Genomic DNA, 20,623 nt, shown 5'->3' with positions numbered 1-20,623 from the left:
ATATATATATGTGTACATAAATATAAATGTGTGTGGATATATATATATATATATATATATATATATGTGTGTGTGTGTGTGTGTGTGTTTGTATGTATGTATGTACTGTATATATATATATATATGTGTGTGTGTGTTTGTATGTATGTATGTATGTATGTATGTACTGTATGTCGGGAAAAAATAGAGGCTACAAGCCTGTTTCGCAAGTTTCCATGCTCTACCCCGGTATTGAGCAGTATATAACGGATAAACCACAGGAACCTCGACTACACGTATATATATATATATATATATATATATATATATATATATATATATATATATATATATATATATATATATATATATATATATATATATATATATATATATAAAGGCCGCCATCCAATTTATTTCAACCACATTGGCACAATATTTACTACACAAACCATACCATGGTAAAAATTTATAAGATATTTTGGAATTTTCGACTGAACCACAGTGCCGAGACTGCACTTTTAAAGATTGTCGATGACATCAGGAGCAATTGGTTTACACTTGTTACGCTTCCTTATTTGGTGGTTATTTCCTGTGTCCTTTTCCTGCTTGTCTCCCTAAGCACTATTTCCCTTCACCTGCCGCTGATTGGCAGCCTGGCCACACCTGTTGTCAATCAGCTGGCTGCTATTTATGCCCGCCTCGCCCTTCACTTCTGTTTCCTGCACGTGCACTTACCAGTGGCACTCTTTCCTTTCTGACATTGAAGTCAAGTTTACCTGCGCTCTGCCTGCCATTTCTACATCTTGAGGTTCAACACCAGCAGTACCTGACAGAATTTAGTTAACAAAAACCTGACAGTGTTGGTTCTGCATAGATGCTGCTTTTGATACAGTAGACCTGGGGTCGGCCACCCAAAGCGTTGAAAGAGCCACATTGGATAAAAAATACAAAAAACGAATCAGTCTGGAGCCGCAAAAAATAAGAAAAGCTGTATATAAGTCTTATAGTGAAGGCAAGACATAACGAAAGTGTCTATATTGGCTTTAATAGCCTACTATCAAAATGACTATGTTTCGCAGGCTGAAGCAAATCTTTGTTGACAGAAATGTTGAAATTGTATATTTATTGTACACATTTTTGCAGCATTAGAAACCATTAATAAATTAGAGGCTACTCAAAAAGGTGAGATTACTCCTATAACAATCGGGATGGTTCTTTTCCTCTCTGGTCCAGACCACAGGACGTCAAAAGTTTCCACAAACAATTTGAAATGTGGACTCGTCAGACCACAGAACACTTTGCCACTTTGCATCAGTCCATCTTAGATGTACTCAGGCCCAGCGAAGCAGGCAGCAATTCTGGGTGTTGTTGATAAATGGCTTTTGCTTAGCATTGTAGAGTTTCAACTTGCACTTACAGATGTAGCGACGAACTGTAGTTACTGACAGTGGTTTTCTGAAGTGTTCCTGAGCCCATGTGGTGATATCATTTACACACAGATGTCGCTTCTTGATGCAGGGATCAGAGGTTCATAATATATTCTCTTAAGTGCAGGGATTTCTCCAGATTCTCTGAAACTTTTGATGATATTACAGACCGTAGATTGTAAAATCCCTAAATTCCTGTTCGACAATTTGCTCACGCATTTGTTCACAAAGTGGTGACACTCGCCCCATCCAAGCAAACACATCCTGCAGGTTTAAAAACAAAAGAATGTCTCCCGTTGGTTTTGTAGGTTCCAAAGCGTATTATCACATTTTATTTTGTTACATCTTTACAGTTTTTCCTATTTTCTTTTTGTGGGCCAACAAAACTCGAGCTGTTGGCCATAAATGGCCTCCAGACCGCACTTTGGCCGTATAGCTCGGTTGGTGGTTGCCAGCAACCTGAGGGTTCCAGGTTCGATCCCGGCTTCCGCCATCCTAGTCACTGCCGTTGTGTCCTTGGGCAAGACACTTTACCCACCTGCTCTCAGTGCCACCCACACTGGTTTGAATGTAACTTAGATTTGTAAAGTTCTTTGAGTCAGTAGAGAAAAGCGCTATATAAATATACTTCACTTCACTTCACTTTAGTTGTTTGTGAATGACTGAGCATTTCATATAAGCTGCTTTTAGACCCAATCATAGAACCCACCTGTTCCTAATTAACCTGTTTACCTGTGAGATATTCCAAATAAGTGTTTGATGAACATTCTTCAACTTTCTCCGTCTTTTTTGCCACTTGTGCCAGCTTTTTTGAAACATGTTGCAGGCATCAAACGCCAAATGAGCTAATATTTGCTAAAAAACTGAATATACTGTATTTCCTTGAATTGCTGCAGGGCATATTGTACGCGCCTGCCTTGAACTACTGCCGGGTCAAACTCGCTTAGTAGTGAAGTGAAGTGAATTATATTTATATAGCGTTTTTCTCTAGTGACTCAAAGCGCTTTACATAGTGAAACCCAATATCTAAGTTACATTTACACCAGTGTGGGTGGCACTGGGAGCAGGTGGGTAAAGTGTCTTGCCCAAGGACACAACGGCAATGACTAAGACTGCGGAAGCTGGAATCGAACCTGCAACCCTCAAGTTGCTGGCACGGCCACTCTACCAACCAAGCTATGCCGCCCCATAGTATTACCGCCTGGTCAAACTCGTGACGTCACAAGTGACACTTCCCCTGTCATTTTCATACTAAAGGAGGCTGATTTCAATACCGGTAATTTGAAATCGCATAAAGGGAAGAAGATTTAGAGCTATTTAGTAGGATTTAAGGTCCAAGCTTACATCACACTCAAATTTTTACTGCATGCCTTTGGTAAGTGCCGGAGTGAGAAGAGGTTTTAAAATAATTAGCGCATGCTTACTTTTACCGCATGCTTTTGGTAAGCGCAGAAGTGAGTAGAGGTTTTAAGATAATTAGCGCATGCTTACTTTTACCGCATGCCTCTGGTAAGCGCAGGAGTGAGAAGAGGTTTTAAATTAATTAGTGCCCCGGCGGCAATTCAAGGAAATACGGTAGGTTGAAAAGGATTTGCAAATTGTTGTATTCTGTTTTTATTCACCATGTATACAAGGTGGCAATTTCACTGGTTTTGGGCATTGTAAAAGCAGTCTGTATCAGATCAAACAGTCACATATTAATATGCTTAAAATATGACGTGTAAACATGATTGCATAACATGTTCGTTATGCGCATGTTTATGACGGCGTGTGTGTTTACATTCACCTGCTGTGTTCCCATGCACGCCCCAGTGTGTTACCTGTATAAGCACGTCAGAGTCAGAGTCCAGTTACTCATTCGCCAACTTTTACCATGACCGCAAAAGTTATTCTGTTGGGACTTCTGATCGTCTGTCTGGCTGCAGGTAAACAAATATATATATTTTTTTCCACAGAATTTAGGGGTAGGAAAAACACATTGTCTGTGAAGCTGTACTCATGGTTTTTTGTTGTTGTTTTTTTTTTGCTTTTACAGACACAAAGACGTCAGGACTCCTGAGAAAGGTGACTCATGTCATGTTGTATCTGTTTTTGTGTGGGAGAGTATCGTTTAAAGAATGTTATACAGTTATAAAATCATAGTCATATATATATATATATATATATATATATATATATAGTCATGGCCACTATTGCCTCCACCTGTGGAACAGCATGCTAGAGCAGGGATTGTTGATATTTAAAAAAATATATAACAAAATGTTTGGGTCACACCTTTTTAAACAGGCATTTTATTAATCATTTCAAAAAAAAATGTTTTAATGTTTTTATTTTCTTTTTATTTCATTATAATTCTCGCAATTTTCCGTTTTTATTTATTTTCTTATTTTAAAAAAATATAACATGTTTAAGTCACACCTTGTTAAACAGGCATTTTACTAATCATTTCAAAATTTTCTTAAGTTCTTTTTTTAAAAAATTATGTTATTTTCTTTGTATTCCATTATAATACCCGCAATTTTCTGTTTTTATTTATTTTTGTATAATTTAAAAAATATAATAAAATGTTTAAGTCACAGCTTTTTAAACAGGCATTTTACTAATCATTTCAAACTTTTCTTCAGTTCTTTTTTTTTTTAAATTCTGTTATTTTCTTTTTATTTCATTATAATTCTCGCAATTTTCAGTTTGTATTTATTTTCTTATTTAAAAATATATACAATTTTTGGGTCACACCTTGTTAAACAGGCATTTTACTAATCATTTTAAACTTTTCTTAAGTTCTTTTTTTTTTTAATTCTGTTATTTTCTTTGTATTCCATTATAATACCCGCAATTTTCTGTTTTTATTTATTTTTGTATCCTTTAAAAAATATAATAAAATGTTTAAGTCACACCTTGTTAAACAGGCATTTTACTAATCATTTCAAACTTTTCTTCAGTTCTTTTTTTTTTTTAATTCTATTATTTTCTTTTTATTTCATTATAATTCTCGCAATTTTCAGTTTTTATTTATTGTCTTATTTAAAAAAATAATAAATTTTTTGGGTCACACCTTGTTAAACAGGCATATTACTAATCATTTCAAACTTTTCTTAAGTTCTGTTTTTAATTATTATTTTATTTTATTTTTATTTCATTATGATTCTCTCAATTTTCTGTTTTTATTTATTTTTGTATCACTTTAAAAAATATGATAAAATGTTTAAGTCGCACCTTTTTATTTAATTTCTTTTTTATTTCATTACAAACTTTTCTCAAGTACTGAATTTTTCAATTTTTTTATTTTCTTTTTAATTCACTATAATTCTCACAATTTTCTGTTTTTATTTATTTTTGTATCATTTAAAAAATACAAAAAATGTTTAAGTCACACCCTTTTAAACAGGCATTTTACTAATCATTTCAAACTTTTCTTAAGTTCTTATTTTTTAAATGTTATTTTCTTTTTATTCCATTATAATACTCACAATTTTCTGTTTTTATTTTTTATTTTTAATCATTTAAAAATATATAATAAAGTGTTTAGGTCACACCTTTTTAAACAGGCATTTTACTAATCATTTCAAAACTTTTTTTTAAATTTTGTTATTTTCTTTTTATTTCATTATAATTCTCGCAATTTTCCGTTTTTATTTATTTTCTTATCATTTAAAAAAAATATAACATGTTTAAGTCACACCTTGTTAAACAGGCATTTTACTAATCATTTCAAACTTTTCTTAGGTTCTTTTTTTTTTTAAATTCTGTTATTTTCTTTGTATTCCATTATAATACCCGCAATTTTCTGTTTTTATAAATTTTTGTATCATTTAAAAAATATAATAAAATGTTTAAGTCACACCTTTTTAAACAGGCATTTTACTAATCATTTCAAACTTTTCTTAAGTTCTTTTTTTTTAATTCTGTTATTTTCTTTTTATTTCATTATAATTCTCGCAATTTTCAGTTTTTATTTATTTTCTTATTTAAAAAAAATATACAATTTTTAGGTCACACCTTGTTAAACAGGCATTTTACTAATCATTTCAAACTTTTCTTAAGTACTTTTTTTTTAGATTCTGTTATTTTCTTTGTATTCCATTATAATACCCACAATTTTCTGTTTTTATTTATTTTTGTATCATTTAAAAAATATAATAAAATGTTTAAGTCACAGCTTTTTAAACAGGCAGTTTACTTATCATTTCGAACTTTTCTTAAGTTCTCTTTTTAATTATTATTTTCTTTTCTTTTTATTTCATTATAATTCTCGCAATTTTCTGTTTTTATTTATTTTTGTATCATTTTAAAAAATATAATAAAATGTTTAAGTCACACCTTTTTATTTAATTTATTTTTTATTTCATTACAAACTTTTCTCAAGTTCTGAATTTTTCTATTTTTTTTTTATTTTCTTTTTAATCCTCTATAATTCTCACAATTTTCTGTTTTATTTATTTTTGTATCATTTAAAAAATACAAAAAAATGTTTAAGTCACACCTTTTTAAACAGGCATTTTACTCATCATTTCAAACTTTTCTTAAGTTCTTATTTTTTAAATTTTGTTATTTTCTTTTTATTCCATTATAATAACAATTTTCAGTTTATTTTTTATTTTTAATCATTTAAAAATATATGATAAAATGTCTAAGTCACACATTTTTAAACAGGCATTTTACTAATCATTTCAAACTTTTCTTAAGTTCTTAATTTTTTTATTCTGTTATTTTCTTTTTATTCCATTATAATTCTCCCAATTTTCTGTTTTTATTTATTTTTGTATCATTTAAAAAATACAAAAAAAATGTTTAAGTCGCACCTTTTTAAACAGGCATTTTACTAATCATTTCAAACTCTTCTTAAGTTGTTATTTTTTTAAATTATTTTATTTTATTTCTATTTCATTATAATTCTCGCAATTTTCTGTTTTTATTTATTTTTTGTATCATTTAAAAAAATATAATAAAATGTTTAAGTCATACATTTTTAAACAGGCATTTTAGTAATCATTTAAAACTTTTCTTAAGTTCTTAATTTTTTTTATTCCGTTATTTTCTTTTTATTCCATTATAATTCTCACAATTTTCTGTTTTTATTTATTTTTGTATCATTTAAAAAATACAAAAAAATGTTTAGGTCACACCTTTTTAAACAGGCATTTTACTAATCATATCAAACTTTTCTTAAGTTGTTATTTTTTTATATCCCGTTATTTTATTTTTATTTCATTATAATTCTCGCAATTTTCTGTTTTTATTTATTTTTTTGTATCATTTAAAAAAATATAATAAAATGTTTAAGTCATACATTTTTAAACAGGCATTTTACTAATCATTTAAAACTTTTCTTAAGTTCTTAATTTTTTTTATTCCGTTATTTTCTTTTTATTCCATTCTAATTCTCACAATTTCTGTTTTTATTTATTTTTGTATCATTTAAGAAAATATAATGAAATATTTAAGTTACACGTTTTTAAACAGGTATTTTACTAATCATATCAAACTTTTGTAAAGTTCTTAGTTTTTTTATTCTGTTATTTTCTTTTCATTCCATTATAATTCTCACAATTTTTTATTTTTTTTTATCATTTAAAAAAATATAATAAAATGCTTAAGTCACACCTTTTTAAACAGGCATTTTACTAGTCATTTCCAACTTTTTTAAACTTTTTTTTTTATTCTGTTTTTTTCTTGTTTTTCCATTATAATTCTCGCAATTTTCTGTTTTTATTTATTGTTTTATCATTTATATTTTATTTTTACATACCGTATTTTCCGAACTATAAATTGCTGTTTTTTTCCCATAGCTTTGAACCCCGCGGCTTAAACAAAGGTGCAGCAAGTCTATGGATTTTTATTTGCTAACGTCTAATAAATTATGGAATGGATTGTGCAAAAAAAAAAATCAAAAAATGTATTAAAATGATCCACTCTAAGTAACTCAAACTCGAAGTGTTTACAAAGTCCAAGGAAGAACAATCCTGAAAAACACATTTAACTTCTTTGAAAAATGGAGAAAATCTTATTCATCTCATAAAAGATGGAAAAAACATATCAATGACTTTTCTGTTTTGTTTGATCAGCCGTTTTACTGCCCTGTTCGGAAACAATTAAGGTATCGAAATAAACATTTACAAATTTTCATGTAAATACCTAATTTCACAATGTTTTTCTTCTAAAATGTAATGGGTGTGACTTATATACCGATAAGGCTTATAGTCAGAAAAATACGGTATATTTTAGATTATAATCTATATCATTTTTTCCCTCTATCCTCCGCACTTTGTGTTGCAACTTGCCAACGTATAAATAGTGGTGTACGAATAAAGTTTGATTGCATGATATAAGTACAAATAAATAATATGTGATCCGATACAAGATCTTCTTTGAAAAAGATAATGCCGCTTAGTTACGAGTGTCAGAGAGCAAGTGAGCATGGGATTTGTTCAATTAACAATTTTCAATTGTTAATCATCTTTTAAGCAGAAAATGAGCAAGAAACATGATTAGGAAACATATATTTAGGCCAACATACTGAATCTTTTTAAAAGGAGTGTATGTAACAAACAGCTGGATTTTTTGCAAGCATTGAGGCTAACAACAATCAATAAATGTTTATTTATATAGCCCTAAATCACAAGTGTCTCAAAGGGCTGCACAGGCCATAACAACATCCTCAGTTCAGATCCCACATAAGGGCAAGGAAAAACTCACAACCCGGTGGGATGTCAATGTGAATGACTATGAGAAAACTTGGAAAAAAACTCCCATATGGGAGACCGGATGCAATGGACGTCGAGTGGGTCTAGCACAATATTGTGAAAGTCCAGTCCATAGTAGATCTAACATAATAGTGGGGGGTCCAGTCCATAGTGGGGCCAGCAGGAGACCATCCTGAGATGAGATGGGTCAGCAGCGCAGAGATGTCCCCAACCGATGCAAGCGGTCCACCCCCGGGTCCCGACTCTGGACAGCCAGCACTTCATCCATGGCCACCGGACCTGTGACCCCCTTCCACAAGGGAAAGGGGGGCAGAGTAGAAAAGAAAAGAAACGGCAGATCAACTGGTCTAAAAATCAATCAATCAATCAATGTTTACTTATATAGCCCTAAATCACTAGTGTCTCAAAGGGCTGCACAAACCACTACGACATCCTCGGTAGGCCCACATAAGGGCAAGGAAAACTCACACCCAGTGGGACGTCGGTGACAATGATGACTATGAGAACCTTGGAGAGGAGGAAAGCAATGGATGTCGAGCGGGTCTAACATGATACTGTGAAAGTTCAATCCATAATGGATCCAGCACAGTCGCGAGAGTCCAGTCCAAAGCGGATCCAACACAGCAGCGAGAGTCCCGTTCACAGCGGAGCCAGCAGGAAACCATCCCAAGCGGAGGCGGATCAGCAGCGCAGAGATGTCCCCAGCCGATACACGGGCAAGCAGTACATGGCCACCGGATCGGACCGGACCCCCTCCTCAAGGGAGAGTGGGACATAGAAGAAAAAGAAAAGAAACGGCAGATCAACTGGTCTAAAAAGGGAGTGTATTTAAAGGCTAGAGTATACAAATGAGTTTTAAGGTGAGACTTAAATGCTTCTACTGTAGAAAAGAAAAGAAACGGCAGATCAACTGGTCTAAAAAGGGGTCTATTTAAAGGCTACAAATGAGTTTTAAGATGGATTTAAATGCTTCTACTGAGGTAGCATCTCTAACTGTTACCAGGAGGGCTATCCAGAGTACTGGAGCCTGAATAGAAAACGCTCTATAGCCCGCAGACTTTTTTGGGCTCTGGGAATCACTAATAAGCCGGAGTTCTTCGAACGCAGATTTCTCGCCGGCACATATGGTACAATACAATCGGCAAGACAGGATGCTGCTAGACCGTGTAGTATTTTATACGTTTTATACAATGTTGAAGCAGCTAACAATTTTAAATTATAATTTTAGACTTTTTGTTTTCTTATGAAGCCATTGTGTAAAAATCTATAAGACAAAGACTTAAAGGCCTACTGAAATGAGATTTTCTTATTTAAACGGGGATAGCAGGTCCATTCTATGTGTCATACTTGATCATTTCGCGATATTGCCATATTTTTGCTGAAAGGATTTAGTAGAGAACATTGACAATAAAGTTCGCAACTTTTGGTCGGTAATAAAAAAGCCTTGCCTTTACCGGAAGTAGCAGACGATGTGTGCGTGACGTCACGAGTTGTAGGGCTCCTCACATCATCACATTGTTTACAATCATAGCCTCCAGCAGCAAGAGCTATTCGGACCGAGAAAGCGACAATTTCCCCATTAATTTGAACGAGGATGAAAAATTTGTGGATGAGGAAATTTAGAGTGACGGATTAGGAAAAACAAACAAACAAAAAAGTAAAAACCAAAAAAAAAGGTGATTGCATTGGGAGCGATTCAGATGTTTTTAGATACATTTACTAGGATAATTCTGGGAAATCCCTTATCTTTGTATGGTGTTGCTAGTGTTTTAATGAGTTAAATAGTACCTAATATTTGGAGGGGTGTGTTGACGCCAGTCTCCGAGGGAAGTCACGGCGGAAGCTGCAGCACGACAGGGTAAGAGGCGACTTATTTCCACAATTTTCTCACCGAAAACTGCCGTTCGACATGTAGTCGGGATCCATGTTCGCTTGACCGCTCTGATCCATAGTAAAGCTTTACCTGCGGAAATTTTAAACAAGAAAACACCGTGTGTTTGTGTGGCTAAAGGCTAAAAGCTTCCCACCTCCATCTTTCCACTTTGACGTCTCCATTATTAATTGAACAAATTACAAAAGATTCAGCAACACAGATGTCCAAAATACTGTTTAATTATGCGATGAAAAGAGACGACGTTTAGCTGTGTGTGGTGCTCTGCTAAAATGTCCAGCACCTCATTCCGCGACGTTTTCAACAGGAAACTCCGCGGGAAATTTAAAATTGCAATGTAGGTAACTAAACTGTCCGTATTGGCATGTGTTGCAATGTTAATATTTCATCATTGATATATAAACTCTCAGACTGCGTGTTGGGTGGTAGTGGGTTTCAGTAGGCCTTTAGGAAGTGTATGTATACAAATGGACATAAAAAACATTACTCTAGAGCAGGGGTGCCCATTACGTCGATCGCGAGCTACCAGTCGACCGCGGGGGGTGTGCCAGTCGATCTCCAGCCAGGCTTTTAAAAAAAATAGACCTAAGAATGAGTGATCATCAAGCTTCACCAAGACGTCACTTAAATGACATTCACGGTACCGGAGGGTCTTGTGAGATGACGCTGGCTGCTGCAAGATCATTATTATGAAAATATGACCGAGAGGAAGGCGAGAAACACTTTTTATTTCAACAGACTCTCGCGCCGTACCTTCCGTCAAAACTCTAAAGGCCGACTGCACATTTCCTATCTTCACAATAAAAGCCCTGCTTCATGCTGCCTGCGCTAACTAAATACAGAGTCTCGGAAAACTGGCGTGCACAAGCGATCCCTCAGAAAGCTGGCGTGCACAAGTGCTGTGCACGCCAGCTTTCCGAGACTTTTATTTTGTTAGCGCAGGCAGCATGAAGCAGGGCTTTTATTGTGAAGATATGAAATGTACAGTCGGCCTTTAGAGTTTTGACGGAAGGGACGGCGCGAGAGTCTGTTGAAATAAAAAGTGTTTCTCGCCTTCCTCTCGGTCATTTTTTCATAATAATGAACTGGCAGCAGCCAGCGTCATCTCACAAGACCCTCGGGTGCCGTGAATGTCAATCAAGCAAGCTACGGAATTTGCCGCCAATGTTTTTCTTGTAAAGTGTATGGAAGCTGGATGAATTAGATGCCAAAAACCAACCACTTTCATGTGGTATTGTACAGAAAGGACAACTTTTTTTGTCCTCCATTTGAAAATGTGGGCATTATCATCATTACTGTCTGATTCCAATCAATGCAAGTCATCAGAATCAGGTAATACACCAACTTATATTCTTGTCTTTGTGAAAGAAAGACATCTATATGTGTTACACATGCTTGTATTATCATTAAACACATTTAACTTGTTTACAAAAATGTCTCTTTCATAAATAAATAAATATAAATGATATATATAAATGAGTTAGATCCCTCAAGTTGGTCAATTGAAAAGTAGCTCGCCTGCAGAAAAAGTGTGGGCACCCCTGCTCTAGAGAGGACTATGTTTGGTAAGCTCCTATCCTAATTCCACACATTTCCATACCACAATTTGAGAGACCGTACCGGTAGTGGGGAGTAAGGAGTGTGTCAATCATTGTATCGTTGATAACCGAAGCAAAATATGTTGTTTTTCTTGTCTTCTTGGAAGCCATCGTGTCCTAACACAGGTCCCCATTTGGCATGTCCCATGAACCTCGCCCCTGTGTGTGGCAGTGATGGAAACACATACGCCAACGAGTGTACCCTTTGTGTCCAAAGACTGTGAGTACACACAGCTCCTTCACCTACATATATATATACACACAAACATTGCACAGTCACTCACTTCCACCAGTCTTTTACTAGGAATAAGTGTTCAAAGTTCATATCTGGTGTTAAACAGAGCAAATCAGCTGTTTCTATTCTGAGTTCCGATTGGCTCAAAGCAATCTCCCACAAAAGTTGACCCGTGATGACACAGGATTGTGTAAATTTACTTAGGCATCAAGCTTCCAGTCAATAGAAAAAAATATAGTTCTAATTAGGGCTGTCAAACCATTATAACATTTATTTGCGCTTAATTGCAGTTGATTCATAGTTAACTCAAAATTAATCAGAATCAGATTTTAAATTTAGAAATACTGTAATAATCCTTCAGATTTTCCGCACAATCCCATTCAAGAGCAGACAAACATTACAGGGAGACGGGTCTGCCAACTTCCGGCGCCCCTTACAAAAAAGACTTAGACTTCAATCAATCAATCAATGTTTACTTATATAGCCCTAAATCACTAGTGTCTCAAAGGGCTGCACAAACCACTAAGACATCCTCGGTAGGCCCACATAAGGGCAAGGAAAACTCACACCCAGTGGGACGTCGGTGACAATGATGACTATGAGAACCTTGGAGAGGAGGAGAGCAATGGATGTCGAGCGGGTCTAACATGATACTGTGAAAGTTCAATCCATAATGGATCCAACACAGTCGCGAGAGTCCAGTCCAAAGCGGATCCGACACAGCAGCGAGAGTCCCGTTCACAGCGGAGCCAGCAGGAAACCATCCCAAGCGGAGGCGGATCAGCAGCGCAGAGATGTCCCCAGCCGATACACAGGCGAGCAGTACATGGCCACCGGATCGGACCGCACCCCCTCCACAAGGGAGAGTGGGACATAGGAGAAAAAGAAAAGAAACGGCAGATCAACTGGTCGAAAAAAACTTCCTTTTTATTGTCATTCAAATTTGAACTTTACAGCACGGATAAGAACGAAATTTTGTTACATAAATTCATAGTAGTGCAGGATTAAAAACAAAAAAAAAAGCAATAAGGTGCATATATAATTAAATAAATATATATAAATAATGTATAAATATATATATAAAATAGATAAATATATATAAATAAATAGATTACTGTACAAATAAATATATTGCACTTTTTCACATGCGTCCACGTTTATGGATGTATTTTATATTGTCTTATTTATTCCAGCGAGTTAATCCATTTTTCGGGAAGTTGAGGGGATAATTTAATTATGATGCGTTCAAGAGTCTTACGGCCTGAGGGAAGAAGCTGTTACAGAACCTGGAGGTTCTGCTTCGGAGGCTGCGGAACCTCTTTCTTGAGTCCAGCAGTGAAAGATTGAGAAACAGGTAAACGCTTGGGGGTGATGAGAAAAAAACAATTCAGTCTAAGCCTGGGCCCCTGGAGAGAGGGTCCAGACTGAGGCCAAGGGGGGAAAAAAACTCATAGCCATAGCACACATAATGTTACAGTACAGCGGGGGAAGAATACCACACAGATGTAGGACGTTGTTTAGCTCGATTTATTAACATATATCATATGAACCGAGGAGTGTAACTAAACCAAAGAAGTATGGCGTGAGTATGTGTTGCATCTGAGTATTATCGAGAGTTGTCGAAGGTGCATGTTGAGTGAGAGGCGGAAGTCCAGGAAGGGCAAGGCGAGAGCTCGGAGGTTCGTGGGCAAGCGTGAGGTCAACGGCAGGAGCGAGGCGTCAAAGTCTGTGTCCAGGCGGGAGGTCGGGATCCAAAGAGGCAGCCAAGGAACCAGAGGGAATACGGGGAGACGAGACACACAACTGGAATCCGGGGAGCGAAGAGGGAATGCAGGGACTTGACACGGGACAACGCAGAATGAGCACAGAGGTGGGGGGGACACAGAGAGCGAGAACGCACATGGATAGAGGGCTAAAGACGTGTGGGCTTAGTGTACACTACAGGTAGCTACGTTCTGGCCCGGAACGCAGGTTTGCACTGGTTTAAGAAGCACTGCGTCTCATTAGCTTCAGGTGTGCAGATTCCAGATTGATTGCAGCCGCCTGAGGCGTGCCCAAGTGCAGGCTTGGGGGTGCGCTCAGTGCAGGGCACAGATGAATGCGCATTGGAATGTGCCTGGGCCGTGACACATAATAAGAGCGAAACATCGTAGAACACAAAGGACATAAACAACATTAAAAGAGCAGAGCTGATGCAACCAACCACTTCTCCGCACAGCCACAAAATTAAAACACAAAAACACAAAAAAAAGCATATACACATTGGTGGCCTCTGCGTTGTTCCACGCCATCGTCAGCTGGGGAGGATTGAGCATGGCCAGAGAGAGGAGCAGACCCAACAAAGCAACCAAGAAAGCCAACTATACCATCGGCCGCCCACTAGCACTCGGCCAGTGTCCAGTACGCAAGGATGAGCGAGGATGCGTCCAAGGAGACCGAGGTTTCAAAAACCTGCTCATTCAGCCAAGACACTGTGAAGCTTGTCCGTCCCGGCGCTCAGCGCCAGCTCCGCAGCCTTGTCTCTTAATCCGCATCTCCTCCGGGCTCTTCAAACGGACTCTTGTGTGGCAGACACCCAGCAGCTGGTCTCCATGGCCAAACGGACTCTAGTGTGGCAGATCCAGAAGTTCACAAAAAAGCACAGCAGAAGTCACTAAAGTGCTATCCCTTGTCACACAGTCCCAAAGGGTCCCGAACCAAAAGGCAAAAAACCCCACAGGGAAAGAGGGAAATCGCAGAAAAAATAAACTTTTCGTCAATAATTAGTGTTTGCGCGACAGATAATTTTCAAGTTTTTATTACCATATTACAACAGTTAGTTTTGCTTTAATTAAATGTTGTTTTTTTTAACATTATGCTTTTTTCAACAGCTCAACACAAAAAGGGCATAAACAGGCTTTTAATGAGAATACAAAAAAATTACCGGCAGTGGATTGGTGTCCGGCCAGATTTTGTATTTTATTCCTGCTGTAGGAGCACTTGCATTCAGAGGAGAGGAGCTACACCATATTTAGATACCAATTTTACCAGACGTAATCTGCGATGTTTCGACTTGAATAAATGCTTCCGATGTTCTGTACATCGCATGTTGTACAAGCTAATGGTATTCATATCTCTTCGTGACGATGTTTTACCTTTCTCTATCTATAGATAGATAGATGGTACTTTATTGATTCCTTCAGGAGAGTTCCTTTAGGAAAATTAAAATTCTAGCAGCAGTGTACAGAGTTGAGATCAATTTAAATAAAAGTAAAAAGTAAATAATGGGGGTTTAAAAGGAAACAAAATAGAGAAATATTACAAAAAGAATAAAAACAATGGGAATAACAATATAACAGTAAAATAAGAATATAACAAGACAAAGTAGGCAGTAGTGACCATGTTATGAAAACGTATTGCACTGTTATTGTTTTGCATCCCCTGTCATCCTAGTACCCCCTGCCCCCTGTCCCAGAGAGGAGTTGTACAGTCTAATGGCGTGTGGGACAAAGGAGTTTTTGAGTCTATTAGTCCTGCACTTGGGATGAAGCAGTCTAGCACTGAACAGGCTCCTCTGGCTACTGATAACGCTATTAATAAAATGAAAATATTAAGCCTGCTAAACATTCTGTAATTGCGGACTATCCGTCAGAATAGGTTATAATAGAATATACACTTTATTTCAGTCTACCAGAATACATTTTTGGGGGGTAAAAATATCACAGATTACATTACAAAAACATGTTTGACAAAGCACAATCGTAATGTAAGACCATTTTTTTGTATGGTAGTTAGAATTATGGGATTTGGTATGAGAAGGGTTGAATTAGCAGGTTTTGACGACGTTAACGTCTTGGATAAAAATGTACTCAAGACATATAACCGTCTTTCTTTTCTGCTCAGCTTTTATTCCATTTTACTAAAGCAGTTAGTGTTTGATATCAATGCACTCAACTGTATTTTTTTATTTATTTTATTTAGCCTTTATTTAACCAGGTAAAATCCCATTGAGATCAAAGAGCTCTTTTTCCAAGGGAGACCTGGCCAAGAGGGCAGCAGCGAAGGTTACAATAAAAACTGTAAAAAACACATAAAACATCCCATTTACAACATTAAACTTGCTCACATCACACATGTGCATACAGACAAGATAGACTGCAATCCTTTCACAGAATATTTTAACTCATTCAAAGTAACAAGGGCTTGAAGTTGAATATTCGATCCTAGGTTATTCCAAGCCTTCGGTGCTGAAAACCTAAATTCTTTCTTGCCCAGTTCAGTTCTTACTTTGGGGATGACAAATTGAAGAACATTCATTGAATGCGGATTGTGACTTCCTTGTTTTTTTGTTAAAAGACAAGATAGATAAGATGGAGTGATACAAAGAATGGTTTTGTAGATGAAAACATACCGATGATTGAGGGGTCGAGCACATGTGTAATCCAAGCACGGCAGTAAAGGTTCACCATTTTTGCAAGCGGCAATGTTCACCATCACGCGTTCACTTCAATGATGTCGTCTCACGGCGATTGGAGATTAAAATTGTCTTGTCGAGAGAACGGCTTTTGATGGCTTTAAATCAGGGGTGCCCACACTTTTTCTGCAGGCGAGCTACTTTTCAATTGACCAACTCGAGGGGATCTACCTCATTTATATATATCATTTATATTTATTTATTTATGAAAGAGACATTTTTGTAAACAAGTTAAATGTGTTTAATGATAATACAAGCATGTGTAACACATATAGATGTCTTTCTTTCACGAAGACAAGAATATAAGTTGGTGTATTACCTGATTCTGATGACTTGCATTGATTGGAATCAGACAGTAATGATGATAACGCCCACATTTTCAAATGGAGGAGAAAAAAAGTTGTCCTTTCTGTACAATACCACGTGAAAGTGGTTGGTTTTTGGCATCTAATTCATCCAGCTTCCATACACTTTACAAGAAAAACATTGGCGGCAAATTCCGTAGCTTGCTTGATTGACATTCACGGCACCCGAGGGTCTTGTGAGATGACGCTGGCTGCTGCCAGTTCATTATTATGAAAAAATGACAGAGATGAAGGCGAGAAACACTTTTTATTTCAACAGACTTTCGCGCCGTCCCTTCCGTCAAAACTCTAAAGGCCGACTGCACATTTCCTATCTTCACAATAAAAGCCCTGCTTCATGCTGCCTGCGCTAACAAAATAAGAGTCTCGGAAAGCTGGCGTGCACAAGTGATGTGCACGCCAGCTTTCTGAGGGATCGCTTGTGCACGCACGCTTTCCGAGACTCTGTATTTAGTTAGCACAGGCAGCATGAAGCAGGGCTTTTATTGTGAAGATAGGAAATGTGCAGTCGGCCTTTAGAGTTTTGACGGAAGTCTGTTGAAATAAAAAGTGTTTCTCGCCTTCCTCTCGGTCATATTTTCATAATAATGATCTTGCAGCAGCCAGCGTCATCTCACAAGACCCTCCGGTACCGTGAATGTCATTTAAGTGACGTCTTGGTGAAGATTGATGATCACTAATTTTTAGGTCTATTTTTTTTAAAAGCCTGGCTGGAGATCGACTGACACACCCCCCGCGGTCGACTGGTAGCTCGCGATCGACGTAATGGGCACCCCTGCTTTAAATGTAGGATTTCCATAATGTCTCTGTCAGGCTTGCCCCTGACAGTTTGTCTATGTTTTAGTTTTTTCCTCTGCATTTGTCGGTTTCCTGTGTTTAGTATTTCCTGTCTTTTAGCTCCTGTCAAGTGCTCTTAATTTGTCAGCTTCCTGTCTTGTTCCCTGAGTGCTGTGTTCCCCTTCAGCTGCAGCTGATTGGCATCGGGCCACACCTGTTGCCAATCAGCCGGCTCCTATTTGTACCTCCTTTGTCTTGTGTCAGTTGCTGGATCATTGTGTTGTCTTGTCGATGTCACGTCTAGTCGCTCTTGTGATGTGTTATCGCTCCTGTCGTGTCGTACCTTGTCTTTGCAGCGGAGCGGTAAGCTATATTCAGTTGATGTTTGTAGCTTACTGTTTCTTTGTTCCCTGCTTCCGTTTTATTTTTCATTATACAAGTACGACTTCTGTTTGCCTGTTCGCTACCCGCTAGCTTCCACGCTAAGCTCCTGTTCGTTATTTTCTAGCTCCCAGGCTAGCTCCTTTTGTTTGATTATCCGCCTCGTGCGCGCTTTGTGTTCGTACCCTTTCGGGTTTTTTTTTGTCTAAGTATTTAATTAAATCATGTTTTCACATTCCATGCCTGCCTCCATCTCTGCATCTTGGGGTTCGTCACCAAAAAACTGTGACAGTCTCCTTTCTTTGTGGCTCGACACTAACTGAACGCCATTATATTTTCCCATTTCCCCTTAATTGATTAACGTGGAGCCCGACTTAAACAAGTTGAAAATTTTATTCGGGTGTTACCATTTAGTGGTCCGGAATATGTACTGTAATGTGTAATCTAGTAATAAAAGTCTCAATCAATCAATCAATCCCAATCAAAGAAATTCCCAAGCTACGGAACGGATCAAAGGTAATAAAAAAAGAAGTCAGGCCTCATGCGCGTTAGTTGCAAGTAAAAAAAAAAAGCTCTATTAAAGGAACTCATAGTTAACACGTTATTATCGCGTTAACAGTCTATTTCTCATCAAATTTAAAATTTTAACGGCTAATTTGTATTGTTTGTTTTGAAAGTCATATTTACGTATATATGTTTTTTTTCTGTGCATAGCACTACAAAGATGGACATTTTGGTTGCCAAGGAAGAAAGCTGCTGAACTTTCCAGTTGCCAGACAAGATGGATATCAACATTGGAAATATTTTAAAATAATCCTAATCAACAAATATGCCCTTGAAAACCATCATAGGTTAATGACCCTTTGTGCTGCTGATGAGTACAAAATAAAGAAGGTAAACAATCACATTCCTGTCCTTTGTTTTTTGATGCTATGAAATAACTTTGTTCAAAGAAATATTGAAGAAATACACAAAGAAGGAGAAGCTTATACATTACAAGATGACTACGTAACCTCTTACTTAAATACCTCTGTTGGCCTGCAGATGGTACTGTTTAGTGTTCTTTCCTTACAATATGAATTATGTATTTAAAGGCCTACTGAAATGAGATTTTCTTATTTAAACTGGGATAGCAGGTCCATTCTATGTGTCATACTTGATCATTTCGTGATATTGCCATATTTTTGATGAAAGGATTTAGTAGAGAACATCGACGATAAAGCAACTTTTGGTTGCTAATAAAAAAGCCTTACCTGTACCAGAAGTAGCAGACGATGTGCGCGTGACGTCACGGGTTGTAGGGCTTTTCCTATTGTTTATAATCATAGCCAGCAGCAGCAAGTGCAATTTGGACTGAGAAAGCGACAATTTCCCCATTAATTTGAGCGAGGATGAAAGATTTGTGGATGAGGAAAGTTAGAGTGAGGCACAAAAAAAAAAAGACGAAGGCAGTGTGAGCGATTCAGATGTTATTAGACACATTTACTTGGAGTAGTCTGGAAAATCCCTTATCTGCTTATTGTGTTAATAGTCGTTTAGTGAGATTATAAAGTCATACCTGAAAGTCGGAGGGCTGTGGTGAACGCCAGTGTCTCTGTGAGAAGCCAATGGAGGAGCCAAGATCACAGCTGCATTTTTGACAGGTACAGGAGGAGGTCGCATAATCCACTCAATTCTCAATATCACAATGTTGACATAGAGAAACATGTTCGCTCGACCGCTCTGTGTTAAAGCTTCACAACAAACAAAGAAACACAGGCTGTGTTTCGGTGCTAAAAGCAGCCGCATACCACCGCTTTCCACAAACAGCATTCTTCTTTGACGTCTCCATTATTAATTGAACAAATTGCAAAAGATTCAGCAACACAGATGTCCAAATTACTGTGTAATTATGCGATGAAAAGAGACGGCTTTTAGCCGTGTGTGGTGCTGGGCTAATATGTCCCCTCCAACCCGAGACGTCACAAACACGCGTCATCATTCCGCGACGTTTTCAACAAGAAACTCCGCAGGAAATTAAAAATTGTAATTTAGTAAACTAAAGCGGCCGTATTGGCATGTGTTGCAATGTTAATATTTCATCATTGATATATAAACTATCAGACTGCGTGGTCGCTAGTAGTGGCTTTCAGTAGGCCTTTAATACAGAGCAAGAAGGTGTTGTGTATAATGTGCTCCTGTGCAGGCTCTCTGCAGTGCCTGCAGCCCTTGTTGTCAGTCAAACGTTTTGGGGCATTTATAATTGAGCCCTGCTAACTCTGCCAAGCAACAAGTAGCCACACAACACGTGACAAAATTCTATAATGAATGTTGGTGGCTAAAATGCTGCCATGAAGTGGTGACTTGTCCAGGGTGTACTCCGCCTTCCGCTCGTTTGTAGCTGAGATAGGCACCAGCGCCCCCCGCGACCCCAAAGGGAATAAGCGGTAGAAAATGGATGAATGGATGGATGGCTAAAATGAAAAAAAAAAAAAACATATATATATATATATATATATATATATATATATATATATATATATATATATATATAGTGAAGGTTTCTGTGGTTTATCCGTTACACAATCCTCAATACCGGGTGAAATATACGTTAGGTCAGGAAAAAACATATAACACTATATTTTTATATAATATAAAATATGAAATAGTCGCTGTGTTTTTTCCTGACCAAATGTGTATATATATATATATATATATATATATATATATATATATATATATATGTATGTATATATATATGTATGTATATATATGTATGTATATATATATATATGTATATATATATATATGTATATATATGTATGTATATA

General features: G+C 36.8%; 1 protein-coding gene across 1 annotated transcript; it reads left to right on the top strand.

Annotated features, from left to right (window-relative positions):
• The first annotated feature begins 3,215 nt into the window (after positions 1 to 3,215).
• LOC133538682 (probable pancreatic secretory proteinase inhibitor) lies at positions 3,216 to 18,720 on the top strand. The gene is made up of 4 exons (XM_061880382.1): positions 3,216 to 3,334; positions 3,445 to 3,473; positions 11,710 to 11,822; positions 18,528 to 18,720. The coding sequence occupies exons 1-4, from the start codon at positions 3,283 to 3,285 to the stop codon at positions 18,571 to 18,573; spliced, it is 240 nt and encodes a 79-aa protein (XP_061736366.1). The 5' UTR covers positions 3,216 to 3,282; the 3' UTR covers positions 18,574 to 18,720.
• Positions 18,721 to 20,623: the final 1,903 nt, after the last annotated feature.

This window comes from Nerophis ophidion, linkage group LG20 (genome assembly GCF_033978795.1).
Source record: "Nerophis ophidion isolate RoL-2023_Sa linkage group LG20, RoL_Noph_v1.0, whole genome shotgun sequence".
Taxonomy (NCBI): Eukaryota; Metazoa; Chordata; class Actinopteri; order Syngnathiformes; family Syngnathidae; genus Nerophis; species Nerophis ophidion.
Note: the sequence above shows the minus strand (reverse complement) of the source record. Positions and strands in the feature narration are given on the sequence as shown.